Genomic DNA, 13433 nt, shown 5'->3' on the forward strand with positions numbered 1-13433 from the left:
AAAACACAAAGCACACTGTACACTGAGAAAATGTTAATTATCATTCCTATTCTGGGGTATTTTCAAAGAGGTCAAGGCAGATGACTCTATGCACTGTCACCTCAGTAACAACCATACAAAAATAGACAAATACCCCCTCCCTTTTTACTAAACCACAATAGCAGTTTTTAGCGCAGGGAGCTGCACTGAATGCCCAGCGCTTCTCTCGACGCTCATAGGCTCCCTGCGCTAAAAAACGCTATTGTGGTTTAGTAAAAGGGGGCCATAGTGCAAAATATAGACAGCAGATATAAATTCAGACACATTTTGATCACTAAATTGAAAATAAAATCATTTTTCCTACCTTTGTTGTCTGGTGATTTCATGAGTCTCTGGCTGCACTTTCTTCTGACTGTGCATCCAATCTTTCTTCCCGTCTTTCAGCATGTATGCTTCCTCTCCTCCAGACCTCATTCCCTCCCCCAACTTTTTCTTCCTCTCTCCCTGCCTCCCTTTCTTTTTTTTCTCTCTTCATGCCCCCTTTCTTTTATTCTGTTTCCCTTCTTTCCTTCTGTCTCCCTGCCTGCCCCCTTTCTTTCTTTCTCCCTGCCCTCCCCCAAGCCACTGCCGCCACCATCGGGGAACAGGCCCCCAAGCCACCACCGCCATCGGGTAAGAGGCCCCAAAGCTGCCGCTGCCCTAAGCTCTCCCTGCTTCGGGCCAACCAGCATTCCTCTCCCCAACATCAATTCTGCCATCGGAGAGGAAGTTTCGGCAGCAGAATTGACGTCGGGGAGAGGAAGGCTGATTGACCCGGTAGATCCCCAAGGCAAAGTTAGTCTATCACGGAGCCTGGGATGGGCTCCAAGATCGACTCACTTTGCCTTGGCGATCTACCGGTAAATCACAATCGACCTACTGGGCACCCCTGTTCTAGACAAATGGGGCGTACCAAAGCAGTCCTTAAATGCAAGTGCGGGCTAACTGCGCCAACCTGGAAAACTGAGGACCTAAAGACAAAGTCCTGTCTCACCACCAAAGCCATTCTGTAATACTTGGTAGATGTGTGCAAAGAGGACCTCGTGGCTGCCATGCAAATTTCCCCAAGGGAGACCACACTAATTTCGGCCTATGAAGAAGCCAAAGTCCTAGAAGAATGCACCTTAACTGAGATGGGAGAATTAAGTCCCAGACAGAATATAGGCTGACGAAATGGCTCTATGGATCCATCTGGAAATGGTGGCCTTGGAAACAGGAGCACCTCACTTGAACAGAATACATCAGCACAAACAGATAGAGAGACAAAAGCTGTTAGAGACATCCAAGTAGTGAAGAAGCACCCTGCGCACATCAAGGTTCTTCAAAAGGCAATCTTGTGGCCTGGAACCAGTAGGCTGAAAAACAGGCAAACACACTTCCCGATTAACATGTAAGCCGAAATCAACTTCAGCAGGAAAGAAGGAACTATGCACAAGGAAGACCAGACACCGAGAATCGGTTGAATGGCTCTCTACAAGAAAGAGCTTGAAGTTCTGAAACATGGCTCGCCGAAGTAACAGCGACCAGAAAGACAACCTGAAAAGTCTAGGCCAAGAGGAAAGCATCCCGAAAAGACTCAAAGGGAGCTTTGGGAAATCCAGACAGCACCCAGTTGAGGTACCACCAAAGAAACAGTGGTTTAATTAGTTGTCTAAAGCAAAGAGCCTCTTGTAGAAATCCGGCAATGGCAGGGTGAGACGCCCAAGACTAAGGATGGTCCAGGGCTCTGAAACAAGAGAACCCAGCCACTTGGACATGAAGGGATGCCACAGTGAGGTCTGTATCTAGACCAGCCGAAGACTTGAGAAGCACTGGAAGAACTACCTCCAAACAGCCAGTGTGCTAAAGCTGCGCGCACAAAAGGCATGCCATAAGAGCAAAGCGACCAGGGTCCTCCATAGAAAATGGATCCCGAGAAAGCATATCCGTAGGGACGCGGAACTGAAAGCCCTGACCTCTGCAAAAATGCAGTAGATCTGCGTACCACGGCCTTCGAGGCCAGTCCAGAGCCATTAGAATGACACAGACCAGAAAGGTCACAATCCGCCAAATGATCTGGCCTATCCTGGGCCAGGGAGGAAAGACATACAGGTGAATCCCCGGAAGCCACAGCTACATGAGCGCATGTTCTTACGTGCTGTCAGGCTTGGATCTTTGACTGAAGAACTGAGGCGTCGTCATGCCCTGTGCCGTGTCCACAAGGATGAAGAGGGGCCAATGCCAGCACTGCAAAATGGCTTGGAATGCCACCGAGGACAGCTCCCACTTGCTCGGATCCAAAGCCTGTCCGCTGAGGGAATCAACTAGTACACTGTCAACTCCCACTACGTGTGCTGCTGAAAACAAACACCTACAGAGGAAATACTGTTCACAGAAAGAGAGGGTGCCTCCTGAGCCAAAGAGGTTCTCTTGGCGCCTCCCCGGCAAGGCACATAGGCTTCTGTTGTTTGGCTGTCAGAGAAGACTTCAACCACTTGGTCCTCTAGAAACTTTTGGAAGCACACCGGAGTCAGCCGCATGGTTTCCAGCTCCAGCCTATCAATCGACAATGTCCAGTAGGAGAGATTCAAACCTCGTTGGATGGGACAACTAATACAGTGGGCTCTCTAGTCCCAAAAGCTGGCATCTATCAGCACTATTACCCAGGAGTCAATCCTCAGCAGTATGCCCTGAAGAGCGACTTGTGAGAGAAACCACCAAGCCATGCTGGACTGAGTCTCCAGAGTCCAGGGAAGACTGGACTGTAACGCAGTCTTATGCGGAGCCCAGTGAGAGAGGAAGGCATGGTGGAGAGGGCACTTTTGCACTCTCGCCCAAGGAATCACATTTCAGCATGGCTGTCAGGGACCCTAGTCCCTGAAGATAGCCCCATGCCAATGGAGCAGGTTCCTACAAGAAGGAAGAAACTGTGAGAACACAGCTACTGTTAAGCTTGCCTCTGTAAGAGAGGCGCAGCCTGCTGCCATGTTGAACAGAACACCCAGACATTCTAGAGGCTGCATGGGTGTCTTGACTGTTCCATCCAGAGCTCACAATTCAACCCAGACCCTCCAGAACAGGGATCACCGGATCCACTGTATGGCAACCCTCAGCCAATGAGGGAGCTCTTATCAGGCAGTCATTCAAGTAAGGGTGTACTGGCAGACCCATATCTGTAAATAAGCTGCCACAACTAGCATCACCTCAGTGAAGGTATGGAGAGCCGAGAACTGGCAATGTTTTTCATTTTCTTTTTTTTTCTGCAAATATGAAAATGCAAGCTTGCATGGTGTGGCTGGAAACATCGTCACATGCATGTAAGTTTCCGTGAGATCCAGAGAGGTGAGGAACTTTCCCAGGGCCACCGCTGCAATGACAGATCGCACTGTCTCCATGCGAAAGCATGGAATTATGAGAGCCGCATTTACATGCTGGAGATCCAGAACAGGCTCTCAATTGTCAGACTCTTCCTTAGGCACAATAAAGTATATGGAGTAGCTGCCAGAGCTCAAGAAATCGGGCTGCCCTGGCTCTATAGCTTGAATATCCAGCAAGTGCTGTACAGTGTCTTGCACCATGAGCGCTGTGGCAGGTTGACCTGTGGGAGAGTCCACAATCCAATCTGTCAGAAGCCAGATGAATCCAATGCAAAGCCTGACCGAAGAATGTCCAAGACCCACAGGATGGACGAAAGATGAGCCCAGAGTCTGCCCCCATCTATAGAGGGGTATACTTTGGCCTGGCGTCACTGTGCCTTTGTGCGTGAAACAGGAGGCAGATGGCTAGAAGCATCAGCAAGTGGAGTACCTCTGCCGGGAGCTCTGGGAAAATCTCAGAGACGTGGCAATCGTATGTGGGCAGAATCGCTCTGAGCCATGAACACTTAGAGCGACCAGAACCTCTAAGGAATCTGGGTCTATCAGGCAGGGACATATGGCAATGGTCCACCACAGAATTCATGAGGTCTTCCAGTCCCTTGCCCAACCAAAACTGCTCCTTAAAGGAAAGTATAGCCAAAGGAGCCTTGTGTCATATCCAGAGCATCCAGCAAGCATAAATGGAGTACGCCGGCAGTTTAGTACTCGCTTAAGAAGCCAAAAGAAGGAGAGGATGACGCTCCACAGCCTCAGTCTCCAGAGTGGCACAACCGTGACAGACAGATGCGAGTGACAAAGGATGCTGCCAAAGCAGCCTTAATGCCTAAAGCAACAAAAGTCTCCGGAGGACAACATCCAACCCGGTGACCCTGCAAATCCATAAGCATCACACCACCTGCCCTGGGAAAAGAGATGCTGGAAGTCACCTGTGAATCTCAAAAATCCACCTAGGCTGACCCAGAAGCTGCTGGCACTCCTGTGCCAATGGATAAATGCAAGACATTGTCCAAGCTATCTTAAGAGCTTCTTCCAGAAAGACATAGTGCTCTGAGATGAAGAAAGTGATAGCAGGAAGCCAGAGAAAGGTGGAAGACTGGGAGCACACTCCACAAAGACAGGATTAAAAAGTGGGCAGAGCCAGCTAAGAGACCACAGTGAACTCCTGCAGAGACGCAGACATATGATCCAGCACAGCTACTACCAAGGACTCCAAGGAGCCAGAACACAGTCCCTGAACTCCCATGCCCTGAAGCGCTGTGCTAGAGCATAAAGGGCCAGCAAGCTGGTCATCATCCGAAGGATCACCCAGAACAGGATCAAGCAGCGCTGAAACGGTAGATTGAGAGGAAAACATGCCCATAGAAGCAATGCCGCTTAGAGATGGAGCAGAGGCATAGTGGGACTGTACAGGGAAGAACCTCTGCTGTGAGATGCATTCCGCAAATTTGCCATAAAGTCTGCAAAGATCTTCAGCTCCTGGGGTGCAGAGTCACCCTGAGATGATGGAAGAATGCAGTTCTGAGGCTGTGGAGAGTCCGCCGCCTTACACACAGAACCATCAGCTGTGCTGAGCCCTGAAAACAAAATAAGCCACCCTGCTGGACTAGCCGAGCATTTAGTCACCTGCTGAATTAGGGGAAATGCTAAGCCTTGCTCTGCCGCCATTCCCAGTTGCGCCATGCGACACATGGCACAACAATGCTCCAAAAGCGTCCAACGTGCGCAATCCTGGTGTGAATTCACATTAGGAGAGCCCAAGGACTCCATTCAAACACGTTTGGAGGCAAAAATTGCAGTTTTGGAGAAGCAGAGAGCTTTTGAAAAAAAGAATTGCTAAAAATCCAAAATGGCCACCACTAAGAAATTCACACCAAGATTGCTATACAGTGTTACCCTGGTCATTCGCGGTTTGCGGTCCCTGGTCATTTGCGGTTCGCGGTCCCTGGTCATTTGTGGTATTCTCCAACTGGGACTTCTTGTTCTAAAGTCGGGCTTCACCAATCAGGAGCTGCACAGGAAGTCTCGGTCGGAGCATACTGCGAGTGATTTCCTTCACTTGCTGGCGCTCCAGTTGCCCTCTCCTTCCTCCCCAGATGAAAAACCATATTCGCAGTTTTTCGATATTCGTGGTGGTTCCTGGAACGGAACCCCCGTGAATATTGGGGGGGGGAGTACTGTATATGAAAAATATAGCAAACATTAAAAATGGCAATTTTTGAATTTTTCAGGTGGGGAAACCTTCAAAACTGCAAAATTCACTCTATAGACTGAGAGCCTTTACTCACTGTGACCTGTGGTGAAATGCTGGAAATGTACTGCAGCCTGACACAGCTCTCTTACAGTAGCTGGAATCAGAGAACCACTGCCTCATGCTTGGAATGCCTCCATGATACTGATCTTTGGGCTTGCTTGACTGCAACTCCATCCCTGCAGATCGAGGGACATGCTCAGGAATGGGCGGAGGCACCTTGCGAGACACCACCGAGTCTCCTAGGTATCATTCAGCAGGAGGAGAAATTGGGACGGCCCGAACTCCTCAGAAGCAGATGCAGGCTGGCTGACAGGTACCCATTGGGACTGGCCTGCCAGCTGCAAACCGAAGTCTGTGTGTTCTCCACACAGGCACAGCTGAATAAGTGCTCCAAGCACAGGAAATCCCAAAAAGAAGGGATGAAAAACACCAAATAAAATACACTTCCTCCTCCGTTATCGCGATGATAGGGGAATAACAAGTCAGCAAATGCAGAAATAAAGTGAATAACTTTTCATATGCTATTCGCGATTTTCTGTTGCAAAACCCTGTAGAATGATAAAACCGCGAATAACTGACCTGTTCCTGTGAAGAAAGTGCAGCGATTTCCTCTGTACAACACTGCTCCCAGCAATTTTTTCTGTGCAACGCTGCTCCCAGCGATTTTCTCTGATGTAATTTGGGGAGCGGAGCCTGCAAATGAAAAACCACGAATAACCGAAACCGTGATTGGTGAAACCACGAATGCGGAAGGGGAAGTGTAATAAAAAGAAAGGAGCAGAACAAACACACTCCTGCAGGCATGCTTGCAGAAGGGGAAAACTGTATGTGGAGCTAGTAGAACAGAGTCACAGGAAAAAAATCCAGATTGGATTCCTTTTGCATATGGCACATGGCCATTGGGATACTACCCACTTGTCAAGAATGTCTCCCCTATTGCACTGGAAAAGGCCTTTCTTCAATCCTGTTTTTTTTTCTCTCTAATTACAAGAGATGGTGGGAGTAGGGGCTTACCCCTGCTAGCAAATGTTCATAAGCCCTAATAGGGCCATGGAGGGGAGGCAGACCACTCTGGTCTTGACCAGAGGAAGAACCATAGAGAATCCACTGGCCAGGCTGCAATCACAGGGCCATAGGGAGTAAGGCCTACTTCATAACAAAAAAAAAATAAAAAAATTCTGCACCATCTACTTGAAGCAAAGAAATATTGGCAAATTCTAGGCCACAGCACTCCTTTATAATGATGATGTCTCAAAATCTTTACTGCTCTGCCTCCATCTGCTCTGCCTCCATCAGACTGGCCTAGCATAACGATAAGGAGCAGAACAAAATTTCTTTACCATCATGATCCTTACTGAAGATAGGGATATACAGTAATGTGGTTATTGTGGAGCAGACTCCAAACTAACAGCATGAATGAAGTGGCTGAGAATCTGGTAGTAAGCTCTTACCCAGGACTTCTGAGTTTAGAATTTGAACAGTAGTTTCTCAAAGTGGCCAGCCAGCCATGTAAATGGCCTCCATCTATTCGTTTAAAAATTTTAAAATTTGCTTGACTCAATTATGGACTATACAAAGCCAATTCTGTTCAAAAAACACATATAAAATAAACCACTATGTCCATAAAACAACTAAGTAATTAACCCAAAACAATTACCTCAAAACTAAAATAGCAGCCTAAAAATCTCCAATTGAATACTGTCTGCAATTCTGGTCACCGCATCTCAAGAAAAGATATAGTGAAATTAGAAAAGGTACAGAGAAGGACAATGAAAGCAATAAAAAGTATGGGACGAATTTCCGATAAGCAAAGGCTAAAGTGGTTAGGACTCTTTAGCCCAGAGAAGAGACGGCTCAGGAGAAATATAAGAGGTCTATAAAATACTGAGTGGAGCAGGAAGATGTGAGTTGCTTGTTTATTCTTTCCAAAAATACTAGGACTAAGGTGCATGTAATGAAGCTACCATGTAGTAGATTTAACACAAACAGGAGAATATATTTTTTCACTCAATGTGAATTAATAAATTCATTACCAGAGAATGTGGTGGAAGCAGTTAGCTTTGTAGGGTTTAAAAAAAGGTTTGGATAACTCTCTAAAAATGCAGTCCATATTATTCTTAGGATAAGCAGCAAAAAATGGGTTTTACTCTTTGGGATCTTGCCAGGTACTTGTGGCCTAGGTCGGCCACTGTTGGAAACAGGATACTGGCTTGAAGAACCTGTGGTCTGTCCCACTATGGCAACTCATGTTCTAAAAGTGTAAGAAAAAATAAAAGTTTAAGTTCCTTTATGATCTGTAAACGGTCAGCCTAACAGTTTTCAACATCATCAGGTATAAGATATATAGAGAAGGCACTGAAATCATTTGGCTCACTGTCCCAAAGCAGACTTTTAACCCTTACTCTAGCTATGGTAAACCTGCTTACCAGTCCTAAAATAATTGGTGATGGAATCTCTTGTAACACCTGGAACCTTGCAGGTGGAGAACAGCATCCGCAACTGATTCATGTCCAAAGGAGTGCCTCTAACTTTATCGACAACATACCGTTCTCTAAAAAAAAAAAAAAAAATGTACAGCTAGATAAAGACTTGTCCCCTCTTTTACGAACACGTAGCATGGGTTTTAGCATCGGCGGCAGCAGTAACTGCTCTAACGCTCATAGGAATTCTATGAGCGTTGAAGCAGTTACTGCTAATGCCGGCGCTAAAATCCGTACGTCACGCTAGTAAAAGAAGGGGCTGGTTTATACTTTCATAAATTTGGAAAATGAAATCTAAATGTAAACCACAAAAAGAATACTGGAGGCCTGAAGGAAAGTGTGGCATAGTGGGTAGAGCTACAGCCTCAGCATCCCGAGGTTGTAGGTACAAACCCCATGCTGCTCTTTGTGACCCTGGAAAAGTCATTTAATTCCCCACTGCCTCAGGCATATTAGATAGACTGTGAGCCTGTCGGGACAGATAAGATACACAAGAATTTTCCCTATTTGTAACCCATTCTGAGCTCCTGTGGGAGGACGGGCTAAAAATCAAATAAATAAGAAAGAGCCACACAGCTTTTATACCAGTTATATATGTCTAATAAATACATTGAGGCAAAATATATTTGCAATTAATCCTACCTTCTTAATAGATCCCAGAAGTGTAAAGTATGCCACACTGCTATTGCCCCTCTTTCCAGCTGTGTGCCTTCTTTGGATGCCCAGTAGTGCTCAAGGTAAGGAGCCGATCCTGCAACGTTAACACTTAATTGCGATGGTGTCCGAGCATCAAGATAAGCAGAATTCAACCACCACTCCTCCAACTGGAAATAATAAAAAAAAAATCTTTAACATCATCAATAACTGAGACTATTCTTGTGGTATAATGAAAGGTATTCTTGCACTTTAAAATATAAATTTACTGTTTTATATGTAAATACTACTAAATTATATGGTCATAAACAGCTGTAAGGATCCCTTTGAAAACCTCAAACCATTAAAAACTTTTTGAACTGAAAATCCTCCTCAGTGTCACCCACTTAAGGCAGTATGACAAAAGATACCCAGTATATTTATGGATAAGCCTATGCAGCTGGAAGCCTCAGAAAGCCCTAGGATTGACTTTCATGTGGCTAGACACAAAAGCCACTGTAGTACACTCTGTGCAAACATAACCTGCCATGAGAACTTGTCACTGCCAATTGCTAGAGGGCAGCTAAAACAGCACTAGCACATACCCCAGATGAGAACAGTGTGCGAACTTTACACATGAATATTCTCACCTGTTGTCAAGCAGTTGTAAATATCTACACCTGCATTCAAGGTCTATTTCTATCATTTACACTAGCATTTTAATAAAACCACACAGATGCCCTCTTCATCTGTCTTTATAAACTGGTGCCTACTGCCTTCTTAACCCAAGCACCCTAAAATAAAATTTATTCTCCAAGAGGAGGAAGGAGTGGCCTAGTAGTTAGAGCTAAAGCCTCAGCACCCTGAGATTGTGGGTTCAGATCCCGCACTGCTCCTTGTGTCCATGGGCAAGTCACTCAATCCTCCACTGCCCCAAGAACATTAGATAGATTGTTGGAATCAGTGGAGAAATAAAAAGTATGCTGAGGAGAACATAGATTAATACTGAGCCATTCTTGGAGAAGGAAGAACAAGTCTGTTGGAATCATGCGAGCATAGTGAACGTGAAGGTAGTATAAGGTACAGTAATAGAAGCTAAGTAAGATGGCATTGAAAGATGAAGAGTTTTAAATGTTAGACACAAATTTTAAACTGACATCTAAACTGTATAGGAAGCCAGTATAATTGTATCATAAGTGGAGTAAAGTGATCATATAACTTTGCTTTACATAATAGAATTCTGAAGAGTTTGAAGATGGCGTAGATTAGATGAAGAAATTCCACAGACAGGGAAAATTGCTTGAGGGAAAACTGATTGCAAACCACTTAGATAACCTTGATAGTGCATTCACTCTGACTCTCACCAACATCTCTCCTCACTTATCTCTCCCTATGCTGCCCCCCCCCCCACCCATGATCTCCGTTCATCGGGCAAGCCTCTTTTATCTGCACCCTTCTCTTCCATGGCCAACTCCAAACTCTGTCCCTTCTTTCTTGTGGCACCGTATGCCTGGAACAGGCTGCCTGAATCAATACGTCGTGCTCCATCCCTAGCAGTATTCAAATCCAAGCTAAAAGCCCACTTTTTGGAAACTGCTTTCAACTCCCACTCACTGCTGTCAGATACCTAATACTCACTGTATCATTTCCTCTACCATTATCTCCCCAACCCTGAAATGTCCTGTCTAAATGAGATTGTAAGCTCTTCTGAGCAGGGACTGTCTATTGTATGTCAAAACGTACAGCACTGCGTATGCCTTTCAGCGCTATAGAAATAATAAATAGTAGTATTAGTATATAAATACCTTAAATAAATAAATAAAACTAAACACAAACGCTCCAGTTCTAGCTTAAAATCTGCTTGAAAAGCCTTCACCTCTCCCACTGCAACTTGTCTAGTGCTCTGCTCACCAAAGATACAGGTGCTATTGTGCTTCCATCTGCTACTTACTGGCATGTATCAAATCTTCTCAGAATATGTTTTCTGGAGTGCTTCAAGACATATAATTCATCTAGTTACCATATATTCAACATGAATTTAAGAAAACAGTTGTAAGCTCTTCTGAGAAGGGACCATCTGTTAAATGTCAAAATGTAGTGTTGCTTACACCTTTTAGCGCTATATAAGTGAAAAATAGTAGTATTATAAGTACATACATACCCAATTCTTCTTAACTTTAGCTCTTTCTAGCAGTTTGTGATGCAGTTCTTTACCAATCCCATGCTCAAATTTCTTTACAATTTCAAATGTTCTCTGATATTCTTCTTTATTCAGGAAAGGCTTTACTGCAAGGGAGGGTGGGAAAGAGAAAACATTTCAATTAAATTCATGCCAAAAAGAAAAAGATAGATAGTGATCTCCTAAATGCATATCCTGAATTCCATAAAAAGCACTAAAATTGTGCATGCAAATTTGGGCAAGCACCCAATTTACATGTGCAATATAATTGAATGACGAGCAAATTAGTGCCAATAATTGGGATCTTAATGAGCAATTATTGGTGCTAAGTGGTTTTAATTGAAATTTATATGCGCAAATTTAGATCTGTACCTACATTTTACATACAAGAAAAAAAAAAAAAAAGGGTGCAGAATGTTACGAAGCCCATATTGTAAAATGGGCTTCTTAGCACTTAGCACACATGAAAGCCCTAACACGCGTACGAAAGCCCCAACACTGATGAATTCCCCTCTTTATTTTTTGATTTGTAAACTGCACTCTCAGCATAATGCAAATGAAACAATTGAAATACTCCCTACAATGGGCTAGATTCATTAACCCTCCGATCCGTGGGCGATTGGAGGCAGGCCAACCGATTTGACAACCATCTGCATGCAAATGGGGAAATCGAAGGCACGCCCCCAACCGACTGCACGGATCGGATTCAGCCCCGATAGTATTGACAGGAGAAGCAGCCTCCTGTCACTGCCGTCAGGGCTTCTGACAGCTTTTCTTTTTTTTTTTTAAATCGGGCAGATATTTTGTGTGTATTACACATGCAAAATAACTTCTTGGTTAAAATAAAAAAATTAAAAAAGCGACCACCCCCGAAGTGCCTCCTCCCTCCCCAAACCCCTAAAAAATGCCCTGTGCGACAATGTCCCCCCCCCCCCCATGCCTTGCCGAACATAAGGCAGGAGGGAAGCCAACTCCCTCCTGCCATCTCAAACGCTACCTGGCTGGGCCCGGCCCACCTCCCTCCCTGTAGTAGGCCATCCTGCTGGCCGGGCCCAGCCCACCTCCTCCCCGTACCTTTAGAATTGTTGGGAGCAGGAGAGGTGCCCAGTCCCTCATGCTCCTCAGGCCTCCCGTGATCGTCTTTGGGAGCAGGATGAAGCCCAAAGTCCTCCTGCTCCTGCCACTATACTGGCCTTAGGCTACGCCCTGATGCATCATCTGATGCACGAGGAGGGGCCTAAGGCACTGATTGGCTGAGGGGCCTGTGGCACTTCAGCCAATCAGGGACTTCCTTAGGGAGGAGTCTAAGGCCATAAACAAACAGGAAGGGAGCAGAAAGGGAAGAAGTGTCTTTAGCAGCAGACTGGCTAACCTACTGAAGAGGGCTTTAAACTAGAATCGTTGGGGGCAGTGTGATTAAAGCCCCAAGGTTTACTGTGGAATTTCTTCATCTAATCTACACCATCTTCAAACTCTTCAGAATTCTATTTTGTAAAGCAAAGTCATATAACTTTGCTTTACAAAATAGAATTCTGAAGAGTTTGCCTTTCACTTATGATATAATTACTCCACTTATGATATAATATATATACTCCACTTATGATATAATTATATTGGCTTCCTATACAGCTTAGATGTCAGTCTAAAATTTTGGCCCTGATTCTACAAAATATGTCTAAAGTTAGGCGCAATTTTATGCTGTTTTTCATTATTATTATTATTTTTTTTTTTTTTAAATATCATGTTTATTGAGACAGGAGGCAACTGAATAGCAGTAGTCAACCACAAGACAACAGAACATACAGGGTACCATACAGTGTCAGACTGGTGCAAGGTACAAAATACAATATACAATACAGGTCGCAGGATAAACACAAGATATGCAGAGTATACCACATGGCAGCAACATAGGAAATGTGGAAACACTCGCAACCCAGCGCCTCCCCTCTAGTTTGAATATAGAAAAACAAAACAACCAGAATCCCCAAACGATTCATACAGACAAACCACTGCCATACAAGCTCACACACACCTATGAAACACACCCATGCACTCAAGACTCAACCGTACAAACACTCAATCACAACCACATAAACACAAGCGCACTGTCCTGCCAGAAAAAAAAACTGCAGTGTGAACAGTATAAATGGAAAGTCCAGGAAACCACACAAGTTGTTACACAAAGCTGGCCGTATCAGCTAGACATCTAGATCCAGAATCTGCAGCCAAAAAGAACAGTAAGCCTTCCAATGGTCCTGTGGGCGAGACATATAAGTGTCCAACTCAAATCGGGCTTGCTGTTTCATCATGGTGACCCAAAAGGTGTAGGAGGGTGCTTCTTCGGAGGTCCAATATTTCAGGATAAGCTTTTTCTCCACAAGACTTGCATGGAGAACAAATTTCTGGGAGGGGAAATCCAGTCCATGTTGTTGTAAGTCCTGAACATCCCCCAACAACAGAACTGGTGCATTCCAGGGCCATAATAGTGTGTACAGTGGTGGGATATGTTCCCGTTT

General features: G+C 44.9%; 1 protein-coding gene across 6 annotated transcripts in view; it reads right to left on the bottom strand.

Moving 5' to 3' along the window:
• Window positions 1–13433, bottom strand: part of CROT (carnitine O-octanoyltransferase) — a 93055-nt gene that overhangs the window by 61192 nt on the left and 18430 nt on the right. For 5 of the 6 annotated variants that reach the window (XR_004538135.1, XM_033931213.1, XM_033931215.1 and 2 more), the window contains exons 3-5: window positions 10900–11024; window positions 8748–8929; window positions 8052–8176 (exon numbers count right to left, since the gene is read on the bottom strand). Coding sequence is in view for 5 of the 6 variants with exons in the window: in XM_033931213.1 (XP_033787104.1) it covers window positions 8052–8176; window positions 8748–8929; window positions 10900–11024 (432 nt within the window). In the remaining variant the exon portion in view is untranslated. The remainder of the gene's footprint in view (window positions 1–8051; window positions 8177–8747; window positions 8930–10899; window positions 11025–13433) is intronic. The other variant, XM_033931216.1, reaches the window with a different exon arrangement.

The sequence above is a fragment of the Geotrypetes seraphini genome, chromosome 2 (genome assembly GCF_902459505.1).
Source record: "Geotrypetes seraphini chromosome 2, aGeoSer1.1, whole genome shotgun sequence".
NCBI lineage: Eukaryota > Metazoa > Chordata > Amphibia > Gymnophiona > Dermophiidae > Geotrypetes > Geotrypetes seraphini.